Consider the following 20,059-nt stretch of genomic DNA (forward strand, 5'->3'; position numbering starts at 1 on the left):
AGTAATTCACATACACTGTATATTAAAAATCTCCAATGTTGTGTTGTTGTTTGTTTCTAAACTCTCATGACCTTTTAAGGCTTGACTCATTTTTTCACCCCTTCAGGACTGTGACATTGTTTTTCCCCAGTCAGAACCATGATGCATTCTGACAGATCCCATTCTCCAGAGAGAAAGAACACGACAGAGGTCCAGCTACACAAAACAGCTAGCGTTCCATCTAATGCAGGGATGAAATAGGACCAGCAATAGCTATATTAGCACAAGTGACGACTCCTTTTGCCTGACAGATTTAGCAGCATTGTTTGACCACATTCAGTATGCTAGAAGCACGCCAATTCGCTGCACTGTTATGCACATGTGAATGAAACAGAAAAAAAAAAAAAAGAATGGTAGGCTTTAGCACACAAATAATTCAGTAGCTCTGAAGTCAGACACGAGTTAAACTGAGGAGTGTGTATTATGTGCATCACTTGGTAGGTGCTAAAACAGTACACAGTACTGTAAACAGTAGTCAATGTATATATATACCATAACTCTCAAGTGAGAGACTGCACTAGCGGCTGATGTCACACCAGTTAGAATCACAAGGCCAAAACGTGAAATAAAAGATTAAACCCTTCTAAACAGTTCCTTTAAAGAAGAAAGTTGTAACTTCACTACAGTCAAGCATCTCACTATCGCCTAAAAACACAAGAGGTCCTCTTACAGAAAGAATCATAGTAATGATTGGAAAATGGATAAATCTGGTGAACCTCCTATACACCTCTACAATTCTTAGGTATTTTCAAAGTCTAAGTGCCATGCAATTACATATTGTCAAGCTGTTCTTAGTAGCTGGTTAAAGTACATGCTGCCAAAATGAAGTTGAATGAAATGTACCAACTAGAAATAATAATGCACTGTTCTCCACTTCCACTGACACTACAAGTTATCAGTCATTAAAAGCAGTGAGACATTAGAAATCAGTTACTTAGAGGTGCCTATGTAAGACTATATGGTAAGCAATCAGCCTCCTAAAACACATATTAATCAAAACCTTTAATAATGAAATGAGATATCAATGGTAAGTCATATCCTTATCAACTTGCTGCAAAAAAAAAAAAAGAGGATAATTATGTAACCTTCTTGATATTAAAGTATTCTTAATTTATATTTAATTCAAAATGTGGGAAGTGCACAAAAAACCTGAGAATATGAAAGATGAGAAAGTTACATTAAAAAAACAAGCTACATGACACAGATCACTCCTGTATTATTTGTATTAACACATTAACTCTACTTCACCAGATTAAAAAAAATTAGTGCATTAATACTTCACACTCAACATGTGATTTTCAATAACACAGTAATACATGTTTAGACTGAAGGTATGTCTCAATTTATAACGTAAAAACATAAAAACTCATCTGTTTGTAGTATTAAGTTAATGTAGTTATGTTGAAAAAGATACTGAATACCAAGCCAAATAGATATCCTCTATGATCACAGAATTCTGCTATCACACTTGAAGCCATAAGGTGGGAAATACTTTGTACCATAAAAATTTTACAACTTTACAACTAAGTAAAATTCAAATGCCTACTGTGATTATATTTCTCTTTTGCAGATGTGCATAAATGTTGTAAATTAAAGGACCTTTTTTGTTTTTATTTTCAATATTCCTAAGTACATATAAAGGTGGCAGGAAATAAACAGTCTGGTGTTGCAGTCAGCTTGAAGAGTAGTTCCAAAAAAGACTATTTTCCAAAATATCGTCTTACTATTGTCTATTGTCTTGCTATTTCTAACCAAGACATTGAGATTATTCCTGTAGAAAAGTCATTCTTACATCCTCACCATGGAACTATGTTTATTATTCCCAATGTGTGATCTAGTATGGAAGCTTTGTAAACAGCATTGCTTTACTGCTAAAATGTCTAAAAAATGGGTTTCATAGTTGAAATGTTAAGAGGTTTCCCAGGACAGAGAGAGAAAACTGAAGGACTGTTCCAAAGGATAACTACAAGGCTAACTTGAAAATTAATTACATATAGTTTTTGACAAACAAACTAATCTTTAAATGCTCTACAGCCATACAAAACCTAGTGTTCTGCATAAGCTTCCTCAAAGACCAATTATAAAAATAGTATTAAATAGTATTAGTTAAGATTACATAAAGTACCAAGGCATATTCAAAACCAATTCTTTAATAAAAACTTGTCTATTCATAGAAAGAAAATGTTTCATTTAGTCCTCCATTTAAATTTACAGTTATATTGTCAACTCCCAGAAAGACATGATGTTGATGACAAGAATCATATCAATAATCTTGATATGTATCAAGTCTGTGAATTATAAACTTATGCCCAGTTCCCCCGCCTCTCGCCCCTCAAAAAATACCACCAGAACATCATCTTTCTGCACAACAAGATACAAACTATAACTGCTGCATATTATCATTACTAAAACCAAACTGGAATTAGAGCGTCTTAAAATTTCTATCACAGCCACTTAATAATATACAAATATAAATTATTCTGAAATACAGTTAAATTCAGGAAGAACCTCCACTAAACATTCAAAAGCTTAGATGTTTAAAAGAAAAAGGAGACAAAAAACACAGAGGGTCAAAATGCTGGAGGTTGGGGAACATTCCATAACTGTGTGACTATGCATTTGTTTGCCCTGTTGTTCTGCTCTCTTTTCTGCAACAATTATCAACTACTGCCAAGGTTGGAGTGACCCAGTACAACTGTTCCTATGGTCTGACCCAGTACAACTGTTCTTATGGTCAAGAGCCAGTAAAGAGTTTTTCCCAGATGTACAAAATTGCTTATGTCGGTACACAAATCAAATTAATAATTCCCACATCAACAACAGATTTGAATGGTGAATGCAAGTTTATTGTAATGGTTTAGAAAATTATCTTCAGTTCTTCCAATCCATTTTCTCCTTTTCTGCCACCACTTCTAGAAGAAGAAGTATCAGGATGGTCATAATTTTCTGTTGTTTAAAAAAAACCTGTGCCTTTCTAGCATCTCGCAACTAAAACCTGGAGAGTGGACCAGGCAAATCTGCTTTCAAAATCACTCAAGGGCATTTTGATCACATATTTCTCTGAATATTATCAAACCGAAATATGATCGAATTCTAAGACTGTTTTATCAATTATGAATCTGATTCTTCTCTGCATCATTTTAATAGTTCAAGAACCTGAAAGCATTAATGTTACATGGTTCTTACTAATAAACTCAAAGCTGTCAGGAAATAGCCACTGTCCCCAGAAATATCCTGTCACTTAGGATATCATGCAAGTAGTCCATCACATTAGCAGATGTAGGATCACCCAGTTTGCCAAACAAGACAGGAAGGCCAATTTGCATGACATGGAAGGACCAAAGAGGTAACATACTCAAATTCAAACATTAACAAAAAGGCACAATTAGAAACTACAAGTAACTCACAAACAGCACTGACACGAGTTATTTAAACTGTGGAAAATGCACTAATTTCCCCATCCTAAAATGCTATATAACCAGAAGATTTCAAAACAGCCCTGACTGATGATATTTGCAGGTTTCATACCCTCATACTAAGGAATCAGACATGCCCTTGTGTCACACAGCTAATACAGTCACATTGCTGTGACCATTCAAGACTTCTACTCTTTCTCCTGAAAAAGGACAGGAAGTGTCAGTCATATTTATAGGTTTCACAAGTACTAAATACAATTCTTTGAAGACAAAAGACACTTAATCTATTGGTCAATCTCCACTAAGAAAAGCCTATGCCGCTGAAGCAACAGGCTAAGCTAAAAACTGACCTGCAAATGCCACATTTATAGAAACAGCAAGATTTTTTCTATTTCATTTTTTGTACTTCATGAAAAAAACCCAGAAGTCTACCCACAACACACACATATGGTTTGCATAAAAGAGGAGATGAACATGTTCTAAATTCTCTAGATATGAGGTTGCTCAAATTGAATTCTGACTTCACTGATGCTCAGAGGTAACAAAGGAATAAGATTACTTACAGATTGATTAATTTGTTTTTAAATAATTAATTTCTAGGCAACAGCTGTTCTTGATAGTCTTCTCTTTTTGTGAAATAATTATTTTTAAATATAGGTATTTATTTATAGTCTACGTACACTTTAAGCAGGAAGCTATCTTCACTGCAGCTAAAAAACCCAAACAAAATCCCTGAGCTGTTCACCACGCACCTTTTACACGAAGAGATTAATGAAATCATTCTTTGCTACACTTATAATTATTGTGTATTTTTCCATAAATCAAGTCTGCAATGTTTCACTTTAAATACCTTAACTCCATGCAAAAGTATCTCCTACCGATCATTCTGTAGTCTCAAATCAACAGAGGTAGCTCACAATGAACACTTATGCAAATAGGGCACAGAGATGTACTTCATTTCAGCTAAACAACTGCTAACAAACAGGAGCCATTCCAAAGATGGCAAGTAACGGTCATCTTTACATTTTGCCACCTTTTTTCTCTTGGAGTTAAAAGGTTACTGAAAGTGTCATCTATAAATTACGTTCTCTAACTACTTTTCCAACTGAAACAGAATAAAAAAAATTTATTTTGCATCTCAGACAACTTCTAGTAAACAAACAAACTTAAAACTGTATTTCTGAAATGTTGGAGGAGCAACCACCTGAGTGAATTTTCAGATGCACCCAAATCCACAGCAGTAAATAGTACTTTTACTAAAATGAGCTTCGAGATGTCTAGTGAAAGACAAAAACACTAAATTTAGAAATTAAATTTAGTAAAAAAAAAAAAAATCTCCCCTTTTAGGAAAACATTCATAAAGGCTATCAGTAAAGTTAATTTTTTAATAAACAGCATTGACTCAATGGTTATTGTTGCTCAGGTAGAATTTAGATGAAGAGATTTCCTCATTATATTTATTTACCCAAACATATGCAAGCCACCACTGACAGCTAGAAAGCTTTCAAGTATGTGCTAGCAAAATTTAGTCACGTAACTAAAAAATATAAGTAATTTTTTCTTACTGGGATTGGGTTCTGTGTTTGGTTTGGAGTTTTTTACTACATTTTCTCATTTATGCATCTTTACCAGTTTCCCTCCTTTACATCAGGTGCGAAGATTTGATGAGTACACTTTTCACTAATCATGTTCTGAAGTTTTGCTTCCAAAATTTTCCATCACCACACCAGATGACAGGTAAATGAAAAACAATCATTTCTGCAACATATACAAATATACCAACATTAGAGATGCTTACACTAGAATAGATACATTTTATTGTGAGAGTTTCAAGTGCTCCAGTTAAAGATTTGACAAATATCAATCAGCATGTGTGTAGCAGTGCTACGTCACTACCCTTCTGTATCAGAACTATTCACAGGAGCACTGCTCAGCATGCAAATTCACCTGAGCTATTGTATAAGCATCTGCCTGTCTGCACACCGGTAGAACACTTCCACAGAAAAGCAAACTTCTTACTTTATCTGATCTTTTGCGTAGTTATCTAAGCCTCAAGACACATGCTCCTGTCTTAGTTGCAAGAAGGTAGCTAGTATTAAAAGTAGATGACTTGTGCCATTTACTGTTTTAAAAAAGAAATCTCAGAATGAGTTTCTATTAGTACAAAAGTTGAGAAAAACTTATCTGACTTTTCAGTACATTCCCCCAAGTTAGTCATCATTTCAACACCAGCTCTTAACCTGTCCTGTAAAGCTTTTGAGCATTGCTCTTTTTTGCAGTGTCTGAGTTTGTATGGATATTAAGAGTAGGAAAACTGCAATTTTAACTATGACTATTTCACTTTTCTCCACTTTAAAGAAAAATAACTGTACCTGATGTTAAGCATCTCTTCTACGTGATTAGGGTAAAACTTCTGAGATTGCTAGGTAACTGGTAAAGTACAGATGAAGGTCATCAGTTTGAGCAAGCAATGCATTTCTTCATGGACAGGAGATGGTTGACAGTTTCCTTGTTTACCGCATTTATGATGGGGGTGTGCTCCTATACTGGATAGGTTCTAACAAAAAAAAATGCTGAAGCTAGGCATTGCTCTAACCTTTAAGTGGGATGCTGGAAAGCAACAAAAAAAACTGAATAACATTTATGACAAAGACTGGACTACATCAAGAAGGTAGCAGGATATTTTGATACTTCAAGACTTGGGGAAGAGGGAAGCATGTTGAAGACACGTGAAAACACAGCACTGCTTAAACATCTAAGAAGGTGCTTGGATCAGTATATTGATACTGGTCCAAATCACAGAATAATCTCCTATAATAGAAAGTACAAGATCTTATTCTCTGACCACAGCAGCAAGAACAAAGAACCCACACACAAAAACAAATTTAGAGGTGCTGTACGCAAAAACTTTAAAGACAGATATGAGTGCAGATCTTCAAAGACATAGTAGTACCCAATTCTCAGAGAAATCTTAACAACAGATAAGCAAGCCATAAGATTTTAAAGAAGTCTTTTGTTAAAATTTTTCCTTCATTAAAAATGCTGTTCCTGTTTTGAAGAAATGAAAAGTGGAAATATTTTACGCACACACCATCTTAGTAGCTCTGAGAAGTCTTAAGATTTATAAAAGCGGTGCTTAGGAAGAAAAGCCAAAGGTACAAAAGTGTTATTAATCTAACTGGGACAATGCACTATACAATTCCAAAACAACGCTCAACTAAAGCATAAGTGTAAGCACAAGTGCAGACAGGAAAGTTAAGTGTATGACTTAATTCTGAAGCGCATGTACTCAGCAATTTAACTCCCATATTTTTAAAACCTATCAAAAGCTTACACATTGCCAGAAAAGTTAGCAGGCCATAATCATTGATCACCTTCTCTTTGCTCTCCCTATATAACAAAAAACTTCAACATACAAAAATAACACAGCACAACATTTCTTGGTTAGCAAAGCAAGAGGTCTCTCCAATAGTTTTTGCCCAACTGTTTCATGTGTTGTGCCTCAGGAGACTGAACAAAATATATTACTAATTTACCTTCTTACAACTGCTACAGTTTCTGTTACAGATTCTAAACAAGGGAACAAAAACACCTATTGCTCTGTGTGACCTGCTCAAGCACAGCATCCTGCTACAGCTACCCATGAAAATGATGGCATACTGCAGAGTGAGGGTGAAAGGTGCTATTTTAAAAACAGTTTCTATGGTGTGGTGGAGCCCCACTTCTCCACATTTTCAAGCGAGTCCACATTTCTCATGAGTACACAAAGAACCACCTAAAGGCTTTCTGACTTGCCATTAGAGTGGGAAAACTGCCCCAGAGCCATCAAAAGTATGCATCAGCTGCTATCTCTGCAGTGGTTTCCCTACTGCCACGCTGCAAGCAATCCAAAAGGGTTTTTTTCTCCTTCCCCCACTACTCAAGCTTTTGGTATCAGATGTGTGCTCTGTTCCTCCCTGCTTCTTCCATACTGATGAAAGAAGTTGGAAACAGTATGGTCATCAAATCTCAAGCTGATTTTGGAAACAAAATTCATCCAGCCTTCTTTAACTATCCCACAAATAACCCTTAAAAATGTCCGACATTTCTGTGGGCTGTAAACTGCAAATAGCATCCTGAGATGTTTGCCCTGCATGCAATGCATTACGATTTACCATGTGGGAACATGGAATGAAATACTACATGGTTTAAAATTATGCAAGCACAGTAAGAAAATTAACACCATTTAGACCTCATAAAGTTAAATGGAACTCCTTTAAGTTTTATTACTACCTACATGACAGGAGGAAATGAAGGCAAAAAAGGAAAAAAGAGTATTTTCTCAGATAACACTAGTCAATTCTGTGGTATCAGTGTCAGGGAGAAAAAAAAACCAACCAGTTTTCTCAGCTGTTGCTTTGTTCATGTATGTCCCGTGTTAGTCAGAAGACTTAACATCTACAAAATAGAGAGAATCAGTTGTACAAGTTGATAAACCAAAATAGAATCTTCTAATGCATGTTTTTGAATAGTAAATCAAAGTACTGCTGCTTGAGATAGGTACATTTCAGTTGCTTAAAGAGTACGCTATCAGCAAGTGAAGACTGTTACCCTCAAAAAGGAGGAAATGAACACATACAGACATGAACAGCACTCTACTCAACTTCAGTGTGCAGTTGGCATCCCTACACCAAGCTCTGAAAAGTTCCTAAGAGCCAGTACAACCTCTGATCTACAGGATTCCAAGAAAACAGAGATCCCTTGAAGGAAGATCAGCTGGACTACAGATAATGAACCATGAGACTGCTCTCAACTAGCCAAGTTCTATACTATTTAGGCCTTCAGCACCCAAGGACAACAGCTAAAATTCCAACAAAGGAAGAGGTGTCGGTCACCCAGCAGTAAAAGGTGATTCAGTTACAGAGGTGAGCAGAGAATCACATAATGGTTTAGGTTGAGAAGGACCTTTCAAGGTCATGTCGTCCAACCTTCCTGCAAAAACTTAGAAGCAAATGAAGTGTGGATTACACATTCTTTTACCAGAGCCCAGAGCTCCAGGAGATATATGTGCTTCCGTGATTAAGCTTCAAAAGCCTGTGAAACAGTCAGAAAAGAAAAGGTGCACAATATTTGTTTTGTATTATGGTTATATATACAACCACAACCAAAGTCAGTGGAAAAATTCCTACCAAATGCACTAATCTGGTTGATACCTCCAATTGTCATTTCTGGCCTTAGGAAGTTACGAGCTTGATTTCAGTAGTCTAATTAAACCAATCTCTCTCATCCCATTGCTAATTCCTTCCAGATGACTGCAGTGGGAGTTGTACTGGTGGTGAGTCTGTCCTCCTTTTCCTTTTCTGTTCTATTCTGAGCAAGTAATATAACACAAGGCCAAAACATGAGTGCTCTGAATCCCAATTATTAATTGCAATTTTGTAATCAACAGAATACATTATATATGATCTAAGTAGACAAAAGCAATGAGTCTACCCTGTATCTGCATAATTTTTTATTACTATACCGATATTATACACAAAAATGTTTATCCTGGGAACTATTTTTCCAGAGTTGATCAGCCTTTCAGAGAAGTGGTATCCTTAAAAAAGATTTATCTGAATTCCCTTAGAAGATGGGCAGAGCTGAGTTGCTCAGAAACAAAATAAACAGAAAAAAGTAAAAAACACACACAAAAACAAACAAATAAAAACCCCAAAACCACAAAAAAACCCAAACAAGGAACACACAACCCCCCCTCAAAAAATGAACCCAAAAAAGTAAAAAACAAAAGAAACAAACCACATACTTACTTTACATTATCCTCCTTAACCAGGCTAATAAGTGTAAACAGAAAGCTCACACATACCTACATGAACACACAAAATGCAGCATCCACCATCATACAAAATGGCTCTCATGAACATAATGCATCATTTTTAAAAAGGTAAAGCACCAAGAAGCTCCAAAAAACAAACCTAGTATAGCAGACATGGTAAAAATTTGTAAAAAGCTAGGTGCATTCTGGGAAAATTTGAGCAATCCTGTCACTCCAGGATCACAGAAAAGAGTAAGCCAAATACATACAGAAAAATGTAGATTACTCTGCAAGCAGCAAGGCACTCCTCAAGCCTCACTGTTCAAAAGAAGAACTCAGAGCAGCACAAACTGGAGTGCTCTCCCCACATCTATTATTTGTTTTGGAATTCTTAATAACAGCACTGGCCTCTTGCATGGACAGTACAGTCACTATACAGTCCACGGGTATGGACAAGTAAAGGTCTCACCTGTATGCTAAGTCATGTCATTACTAACAGGAACGTATTCAAAATAAGGCAGTGCCAATTTCTTGTGTTTGTAACAAAGAGGGCCCTGTAACTAGGAGCACAAGGCTGAGGCTCTGTTTATGGTGATTCTCTACTTTGCCCAAATCAGATATTTCATACTAATAACACAAAGTTCAGTTGTACCAGGAAACAAAAAAACATTAGAACATTCTTTTAAGCTAATACAAATGTGAGCCCTGTGGAAAACTATGCAATCTGCACAACACAGTGAATCAAAACATTGTGCTATTAGTACCAAATTAGGGTACCAAAATATTTAAAATAATTGCTTACATAACTATTTTAACAGCTGGAAAAACAAATACTCGTGTTCACTGTTGAAATCAAGTTATCATCTAGCTTAGCTAATGTCTTGCTGAGACTTTTAAGCTTCTTACTTTTGTTTCCTCTTTAAAATGTAGTTAATATCCACCACAGATATATGGTGCTATATAGTTACTGATCAGTCAGCTGTAGTTTTTCTAACAAAAAACCCCAAACTGTTGGGTTTTTGTCATCTAAATTTAAAGTGGCTTCTTATTCAATTTCCCCAATGGTTTTCCTTTTGTTAATAGAAGATAAATTGCCACTTTGCAAAATATCTTTTTTCATTTAAAAAAACTGAAAACACATATTAAAAATGTGGTTTGCACCTTACTCAGGAGCCTCATTTACAACATGATACACATGTAATAGTTGTACTGCTACTACTACTACTTGGAATCAGCAGGGAGCTGAAAACACCTCATGGCAAAAATCAGTATCACCATGATCGTCACCTACTGAATTCTGATTAGAAGATTTTGAACAGACCACATCTCAAAATGACCACTCCAGCATTTAAAATTTGTGCATTGTTCTTTCACCTCAAAACACTTCAGTACACTACAGAACATAAAAAAATCACTAAACCCATTCATTAAAACACTAATTCTGCAGATTTCATAAATAGGTAACATTGTTTATAGTAATAACTTTGTTTTTCATGTTCTTAAACTGTTAAGCCTTCATTCCACATTTTGCTGATGAAAATTTCACTTGTTTTAATTTTTAAAGACAGCATTTCTCTAAAGCAATCATGTCCATTGGGAGATAGAATGAGAAGAGTCTGTTTCTTTAAACTGAGGAAACCCCAGCAGTTTTCTCCGTTATGGAAACACACTTGTAAATACGATACATGCACACAGAGATAACTTGCAGACCTGTCTAATAAAATAATTCCAAACACAGTTTACTTTGTGGGAAAAGAGAATTAGAGAAAGCATGATGCAGTATCAACAATTCCAAGCTGAAAACACTAGTTCTACTGCTGGTATTTTTACTTCCTTTCCATTTCACAGACCACTTTTATCTCATTGATTCTGTCATTTCCCTGACTACTTCCCCATAAAATGGATCTATTCAGCATAGTAGCCACCCTGGATCTCCTGAAGCAGAACAGTTACACACCAGCACCAATTTCGTTCCCTCTCCAGAGCAGGATCTTTTGTCCCACGAAACAGCACTGCTTCTAAGGCAACAACATTCCAGTTTGGGTTTTGAATTTTACCTGTCTCTTTGGGAGGGTCTAACTCTTACCTCAGTACTCAGCAAGGCAAGCGCACATTTTGTACCTGATACATGTGGCTAGGGAACGAGTACCTGTTTGTCTGAGACAAAACTTCTTAGCGTGTAGCAGATATCAGCATTGCTTCCTTCCTCTTAACCCGCCCCCCCCCCCCCCACCAGAGACACACAGAGACACGTTTGAGAGCAGGGGAGGATGTTTGGAGCAATTTAACAAGCAAAAGGGGAGATGAGTTGCTTCTGGTCTTGCAGAAGAGGCTCAGGGCAAGTGGGGTGGCCAGCCGGCCTAGAGCAGGCAGGGATACACGAAAAAGGGATGGTGACAGGAACAGCCGCCGCTGCCGAGAGGCGCACGGCACGATCGGCCAGAGGGTCGGGCACTGCGAACAACCCCGTCTGCGAGCAACAGGGGCTTCAAGGGCAGCGCCAGCGGCGGCCGAGCAGCACGCACGCCGGGGGAAGGGAGCCCCGCGGCCTCGGAGCGGCCCGGGCACGGCCCCGCGGTGCCCGAGGAGCGGCTCTCAGCCGCGGGCGGCTCCGCTCAGCCCCCGGCGGCGGCCCCAGGCCCCGCGCCCGCCCCACGGCACCGCCAGGCCGCTCCGCTCCGCCGCGCCCCCCGCCCGCCCCGGGCGCAGCGAGGCTGGCGCGGCCCCCCCGCCCCGCCCGTACCTCGGCTGAGATCGAGGGAGACGTTCTCCTCGCCGCTGTCGTTCCGACCTGCGGGGACGGGGGGAGAGAAGCGCGTTAGACGGGTGGGAAGGAAGAAGCGGAGAACAGGGAGGAGAAAAGAAGGAGAGGGGCGGGGGGCGCCGACGGGCACCGTGGCGGTGCGGACGCCGGCGGGGCGGCCTGCGGGAGGCTCCTCACCTCGGATGCGGAGGTGCCTCAGCGAGCGGGCGCGGAGCGTCGCCGCCATGTTTGCGGCCCCGCAGCCACAACACCGGAAACCTCGCCCGCTCTCGCGAGGGGAGGCGCGCGGAGCCGCCGCCGCGGAGGGCGCCCCCCCCCGGCGCCTCCCCCCTCACCGCGGGCGCGGGAGCGGCCCGACCACAGAAATTACTCTTTTTCCCCTTTCTCTCTCTCCTTTTTTTTTTGTTTGTTTGTTTGTTTGTTTTGGTTGGTTGTTTGATTGATTTTGTTATGGTTGTATTTATGTGTGCTTCTTTGTTCCTGTCTTTCGGGGTTTGCCCGCCCGGTTTCTCGGCCTTGTCATGAGGTGGTAATTCACGTGGGTGCGGCGTGACCGTGGGCTTTGTACGCCGGATGTTTTCTGCCTTTTAAAGCGTGAAGTAATTAAAAAACAGGAAAAAAACAAGCTTTTCTTCGCTTGTTTGGTTTGTGCGCAGCGCGTCTCTGTAAGCTCAAGTGCTGATACACTTACTACTGCTTTTACGTTTGCAAAACTTACTTAATAAAATGAATACATATTAAAAAAAACTAAAACAAACTAAAACCCCCAGAATGGTAAAGAAGTCCCATTGCAAGAAACCGTGCACTGACATCTCTTCTGTTTAGGGAGAAGTTTAAACTTGCTGATAGCACCCCACATCATGCCCTGCTGCTATAGACAGGCTTAGACAAGGCAAGTTTTGCGCTCTGACATCCCAAATTCTCTAGTCCAAATCCAGCTATAAAGTTGAAGTGTGGAAGTAGCCAGCCATATAAAAATACCTTCACAAGCTTAGATAACTCTTTGTCCTGTTTTCTAGTCAATCATTTTCTACTCTGAATTTTCCCTCTTCTCTTGAGGTGTTTCAATTCGGTCAAGCATTACTTATAAAAATCTGGGGTTATTAAGTATTCATGAACATTAGGTTTCATCTCAAAATTTTTACACTTACTGGTGCACTTCTGAAACAACTCTGAATTAGGAGAGTAAACTAATTTGGTAAGACAGACTGGAAAAACTTTTTGGCGTATCAGTTAATGCCAGACCTAGAAGAATTCTGCTATAATATATCAATTGTGGTTAGTTTAAAATACAATTTTCAAGAACTTATGCATCATGATTTTTGCTTGCTAAATACGAAGATAATGTTTTGGAGGAACCAAAAATTCTGAAAATTAAAAGCTCTGAGCAATAAAATCTCATCTGTCCATAACACAGGAAGAGGTCAAACCTCTTTTTCATCAATATGCCTCATGGCTGTCTTTTAGGATTTCATGTCCAGGGAACCCTTGACCTCCTGAAAATGCCAAATTAACTGCTGCTGGTGGTAGTAATGCTGCATTCCATTTACTCCAAATTCTGCTATTGTCAATTATTTTCACATAACTTTGACTCACCACTAAACATTGGCCCAGTCTGAATTGGATTTAAATTTGTAATCTCTATGTAAAGCTTTGGGCACTCATGCTAAATTCAACACTTGCTTCTTCCCCAAGAGAAACAAAGGTATCAGACATACCTCAGACATGAGGTATTTCAAGAGAACCCAAACATTATATTTCAACGAGGGAGATTAAGAAAGGAGTAATGTTTAAATCCCAGGGTATTCTTTTCCCACTTTTTTGCTGCAGACACCCTTTAAAAATCAAAATACTACATTTATCTTGGGGAGCTTCAGTTTCCTGTGTCTTTTTCACCCTAACTGTATTTGGTTTCTGCAGGAGAAATTGAGGTTGTTTCTGATAATGACACATAAAATAATGTCATGTCAATTATAAGTGCTAAGCTACAAGACTGTGTTAAAAGAAGTTTGAGGTATAATTAATACTTGCCACAACTGGGATAAAAAAGGGAAATGGAACATTAGATTTTTAATTTTTCATTATGGTGAAATGGAAAAGAGTGAGAATCATTAACCTTAACTACCACTTAGATCCCCACAAAACAAACAAACAAACGAACATACACAAACAGCCCCATACATAAGGCTGCAAGGAGAGTCAGGGCCTTAAAATGTTGTGGCCATCGCTGGCATGAGGAGTTCCCACCCTAGGAGAGTAGAGAACATATTTAGATCTGCTTTTGGAGCTTTTCCTATGTTCTAGCCATCACTCAAATATAGGGAAAGAATCACAAAAGTTCATTTAAAAAGTTACAAAAGTTCTTTATCTCTCAATTATTCTACGCACTTTCATCAAACATTATTGCTCCTGAGTATGCAGAAGGGAAGAAATATAGAGGGGGAAAAAAATTAACTTTTGCACTTGGCTTGTGTGTCACGGATTACAGCTGACCCAGTGTGTGGCAGCTTCTTCTATTTATTATTTTGTCTTTCAGTGTCACACAATACATCAAATCACTATAAATCCAATCAAAGAAAAGATATATCAGTGGCCAAATGAGAAATCAGAATGCTTCAATTTAATTCATTTTTTATAATTCTATGTGAAAGTATGTAGTTTAGTTCTCTATGTAGTTTAGTAAATCTCCAAAAGGAGACACAGGGACACATTGTGAAAGCAAAATTTCCCGAGAGCTGCTGGTGTATTTCCTTTCCCAACTGCAAAGCATGACATATGAGACATAACAATCCTCTAGTGTCACCTGGAGGTTGGCAGAGGCAGGTTGGTCTTGAAACCAGGGTAAAACGCTTTTGCACGTTCAAAGATGGAAAGGGGCTTCTAAAACTTGAGTCATATTTCTGTGCATCCATGCAAAGCACTCCAAAAGAAACTGCTTTGTTCCTTCCTTTTCCAATCACAAAATTGTTGCTTTTGCCCCGCCATGTGTGGGGCAGCTTTTTTACATACTGAACAGAGATATGCCATATGCCATAGACGATACTACTAGCTGAATTATACATCTTCAAGAATTAAAACAAATTTAAAAATAAAGATCGAAAAGGAAAGCTTTTAGCTTTTTTGGGGTGAAATAAAGAAAGCTAGTGGCAGAGCCTTAACAGTCTTGTGTCATTTAAACTGCATGGAAATTAATATGGATGTGCAATGTACACCAGCCTGTCCATCATATAAATGTAGAAGAAGAAAAAACATAAACCTGAATCAAGCTATGCAGAGAAGTTAACTCACCAAATTCAACTGAGCTACTGTGATTTGAAGCTGAAGAGCATTTTATCTTATGCAAATGCACTTGTAATACTCTTCCTTAATTTGCAATATTATGAAGTTGGCTATAAATAGATGATAAATTTCAAACAACAATTGGACAAGCAGGAAGAAGAGAAAATCTAGTGAATGGGACCAAAAGGTTAAAACCATCATCCCTTCTTTGCTATTTCTATACTGTTAGCAAGAGTCTTTGTCATCACTCTATTTGTTTAGTCTTATTCTGGACATGAAACCCATAAAAACTGCATGGAATATGATAAAACATGAGATATGTTATCTGCAGCTAAGAAATGCTGTCAGTGGAGGTATAAAAAAGAAAAGTGTAAAGAAACCATCAGTCAATGAAGTATCTCAGGAGTTTATCAGATACTGGTTTGTCCATACAACATTGCAAAAATCATTTGACATTATTTTTCTTATGTTAAAAAAATGTCTCAAGCTGTAAAAATGTCTGTCTGAGCAGCAGCTCAGAATTAGGTCAAGAAAGACACTTAGGTACTTGAGTGAGTCCAGAAGAGCGCAGTGGAGCTAAGGAAGAGTCTGGAGTCCTATGAGGAGCAGCCAAGGAAGCTGGGGATATTAGCCTGGAGAAAAGGAGGCTTGGGAGAGACCTTATCTCCACAGCTGCCTGACAGGAGTTGTATCTAGTGAGGTGGGAGTCAGTCTCTTCTCCAAGCAATACAGCAAGAGGAAATGGCCTCAGGTTTCAGAAGAGGAGGTTTAGACTGGATATCAAGAAAAATTTATTCACTGAAAAGTAAAGTTGGAACAGGCTGCTCAGGGAAGTGGTGGAATCACCCTTCCTGGAGATATTTAGGAGCTGTATAGGTGTGGTGTTTTGGGACATGATGTAGTGGTGAACTTGGCAGTGCTGGACTCAATGATCATAGATGTCTTTTCCAACGGAAACAATTCTGTGAGTCTAAGAATGGGTCCTGGTAAATTTTGGGTTTAAAGTTCCACTGTTTCAGTCAAATAGAATCCAGCTCATTAGCACATTTTTAGCAGCTGGACAAATGTTTAGATTCAAATTAAATTATTTGAGCTCTGAACAACCGGTGGTCATTCTGAAGAACACACAGATCCCAGAGCAGACCTGCACAACTCCTGACCCCGGGGCAGCCATGCACTGAAATTCTCAGACCTCGCTGTGCTTCACAATTGACATAAAATGGTACAAGCGTGAATGTCACATCTCCATCAGACAGAAAGCAGTGTGTGGGAGGATGCAGCTACAGCTCTGGGCTTATGTGCCTGCTGTGCAACAAAAGGACTTGCTAGGGACAGAGTTGTGCTGCAAGATTGAAAAGGCATCCTCTTCAGAGGATGTGAGAAAAGGTGCAAGGGGAAAAAAGTGACCCCATTAATTTGCAGTTTAATCTATATAAATCAAAGTTCTTTAAAGTGCCATTCTTGAGATTTGGTTCTGTGTCCCCGTAATACAGCAACAAGCAGAAATAGGAAGGGTCCTTCCTCCTGGATGTAAATTTATCTTACTCCTGGGAACAGAGTCTTTTTGCTGTGAGTGCTACCAGAGGATCTGAGAAAAATTCAATGTGGCTGTGGCTGGGTTGTAAACCCAGCAGAATCTGTGAAATTGGGAAGGACAGAGGTCTTGAAATAGAATTGCAATGTGAAAGCAGGGATATCGCATATTACACGCATCTACTCCCTTGAAAATCCATCTGGTTCATCGGATCACCTGGGGAAGGAAGTGGTTACAGGGATATCCTGAAAATATGTGCTGGGAGTTCTTTGGACAGCCTGGTCTTGAGACAAAACTGTCTGATTTAGACAATGTAACAGCAAAGGCTATCAAGGTTCCATTGCCCAAGGATGTTCCCTGGCACAGTTTTAAATAACTAGTATGGATGAGCTATGGGCTGCATCTGGTTATAGGCAAGGTGTGTGTTGCCAAACTGCCCAGGCACAGCGCAGAGAGTAAGCCAAGCAAGGAAGACCTTAGTGGGTAAGTACTGAGTTTAACCGGATACTGAATATTTTCCTGCTGAGCTCTTGATCCATATGTTAGATATTTTGATTTGACCACTTTGGTCTCATGTTCACCAAACAGCTTGGGGAAAAATAAATAGGCATTTTGCAGTTGCTACTACTTGGCTTGCTTTTTGGGGTGTGAATGCTTTTCTGGCTTATATGCTATATTCCTAATATATTCCTGTGCTAACCTTTTCAAATACAATTAACTAGGTGTATTTCTACATATATTGTTATGTAAATGAAAATTAGTTCTATAGGCCCTATTTTAAGTATCAGTAATATAGCTGGCAAAAGTAATGTGATTTGCTATAAACAAATCCCCAACACCCAACAAAGTTTTTAGCTCAGTAAATTTCTCTTTTTTTTTTTGGCTGAAATTGCTCTGATTTTGGAAACTATCATAATCTAAGGTATTCATAAAGATAGTACTCTTAAATAAAAGGTATTAATTAAAATCAGAATTTATTGCAGTTGTTTGTAGTGTTAATATTTCTTCACTACCCCATAATGGAAGAAATTTAAAAAATGAACAGAGAGTGCATAGCAGAAAATTAAGCAACAGCAGCAGCATCGCACTAAAGCAATAACAATCAGTGGCAAAATAACAGAATGTCAAGTGCTGCAACAAGTCTTCCTGATTAACTGGGCAGGTTGCTAACTAGATTGTTAATTAGTAGAGCCTTATTCTTAGGCACCCGTTCATGTGAGATTTTTCCCAGCATTCCACAGTATATAATCCTATTGAAGCTGTGAAAAGCAGCAGGTGTTTAGTTTGTGTATGGTTGGCATAATGATTACACCTGAGGAAAAAACTTTTACAAAACACAGCTGCTGTTTCTGTCCAAATAAACTTGGTAATAGTGCTGAAACTCTGTGTAAGGATAATTTGTAATCTACTGATAAATTCTATATAAAATTCTAATAAATTCTATATATATTCTGATATAAAATCTATAAGGCAGCAGAAACTATTTTTTGTAACTCACAGTCTTTTCTTGAAAACTGCAGAAGCCCATTAATATCTTCTTTGGGCACTGGTTGGCAAATACTGGCTAACATTTGAACAGCAATGCTGTTACAAATCATGGTATCCATATACTGAAATATTTGGATATTGGAGATTCTCAGCAACCATTAGAACAGGCTTCAGTCTCTTACATAGCCAGTAACAAGTAGTTTATTATGAATACAAAAACAGAAAAAAGGGATGGGGTAGAAAAGATTTTTTTTTTTTAAAGTTTAAATTGGCAGTTCGAGGATTTTGTTATATATAGCATCCCAACTTGAGTACTAAAGAAAGAGTCTGTCAAATACAGAAGGCAGAGGAAGGTATGTTTGACCTGATTCTAAATGCTGTAGGATAAACAGCCTAGAACTCAAAATACAAGAATTATAAGTCTCCTCAGTGCCTGTTGAGTCATTAAACCTCTGCTGGTGTCACCCACAGAGTTACGAATCTTGCACCAAAAAAAAAAAAAAAAGGAAAAAAAAGGGCATTTAAACAGAGCAGCTTTTAAAAATGGAATAAAAATGAAAGTTCCAGGGGTAGGAATGCAGAAGTAGGGGAACAGTCTAAAAGGATGAAAAGAGAAAGGAACAAGGAAGAAGAAAAGCAAAGAACAGAATGTTATGGTCAGACAGTCAAGAAAAAGAGGAATAATTACGGGGAACAATAAATGAGTAAAAAATGTACAGAGAACACCTCAGCCAGTGAAAGGAGGTAATGGTAACAAAATATATAATTCCTTTGGATCCATACAGAAGAAGAATCTGGGCTTACCTGTGTGAGCTGGAAGGTGTGAGACAACATTGTTCAAGGCAGGAGAACATGGAAGAAGCTGAGTCGCAGGAGAAGGGAAGGGAATTTGGCAGTGTGTCCCTTCTGTCAGCAGCAAAAATGGACGAGAGCCCCGTATTGTGTGTCTGTGTTTTGTGTACATTTTCCACCTGAAGCACACCCACACGTAAATGAAGGATCAGGCAGCTTTTCCTGTTAAGAACTTGAAAATCAGAAATCAGGCCAAAGAAAAAAAATTGAAAAAAACGAGGAAGAAAGCCGCTGCTAATTTTTCCTTTCTTTGTCTGATGCCTGAGCAGTAGGATTTTGTGATATTACTGAAGTAATGCAAATCGTATAATGTTTCTTAAAACCCTTGGTATCCATCTAATTCGCATTTCATTCATGTTTGTGTAGACATTTTGCATACTTACTTTGTGCCTAGTAGTGAATATTTTAAATTCAAGCAATATTTACCTGTCTGTGTGGCAAGAGAAAAGATGCAGTTCCCCATACTCTTTGTAGCAAGTCCCACAACAAAAAAAGCCTCCACCAAGTGGTTTAATACATTTGTTAACGTCCTAATCTTCTCTTTCAAAGTGATCTCAAAGGAGGCAAATAGAAGTGATTTACCAAATTCCATGTATGTTCAGGAGTCATCTATCTAGAATGAAACACAGAAAAGGAAAACTGTGAGATCACTGTATTTTGCTGCACACAGGGGACTGGAGGTTACCACACTGCTGCTTAGCACAAGGTTAGAACACCCATTAGGGGGTGTTCTGCAGTACTGTGGCTAATCAAAGTGGCACTGAAATGGTTCCCAAATGGTTGGTGTTCTGGAAATTGCTTAAGATGATCCTTCATCTGCCTTATTTCTTTGCCAAGCTAAGCAGTCAGGGTGGAGGGCTTGTCGGGTTATGCTGCTATCCTGAGTGAATTGC

General features: G+C 38.5%; 1 protein-coding gene across 1 annotated transcript in view; it reads right to left on the minus strand.

The window, feature by feature from the left end:
* RICTOR (RPTOR independent companion of MTOR complex 2) overlaps positions 1–12,270 on the minus strand; it is an 82,305-nt gene extending 70,035 nt beyond the window's left edge. The window contains exons 1-2 of the mRNA XM_033085183.1: positions 12,191–12,270; positions 11,993–12,040 (exon numbers count right to left, since the gene is read on the minus strand). Coding sequence (XP_032941074.1) covers positions 11,993–12,040; positions 12,191–12,239 — 97 coding nt within the window. The 5' untranslated portion in view covers positions 12,240–12,270. The remainder of the gene's footprint in view (positions 1–11,992; positions 12,041–12,190) is intronic.
* Between the last annotated feature and the right edge of the window lie 7,789 nt (positions 12,271–20,059).

This window comes from Catharus ustulatus, chromosome Z (assembly GCF_009819885.2).
Source record: "Catharus ustulatus isolate bCatUst1 chromosome Z, bCatUst1.pri.v2, whole genome shotgun sequence".
NCBI lineage: Eukaryota > Metazoa > Chordata > Aves > Passeriformes > Turdidae > Catharus > Catharus ustulatus.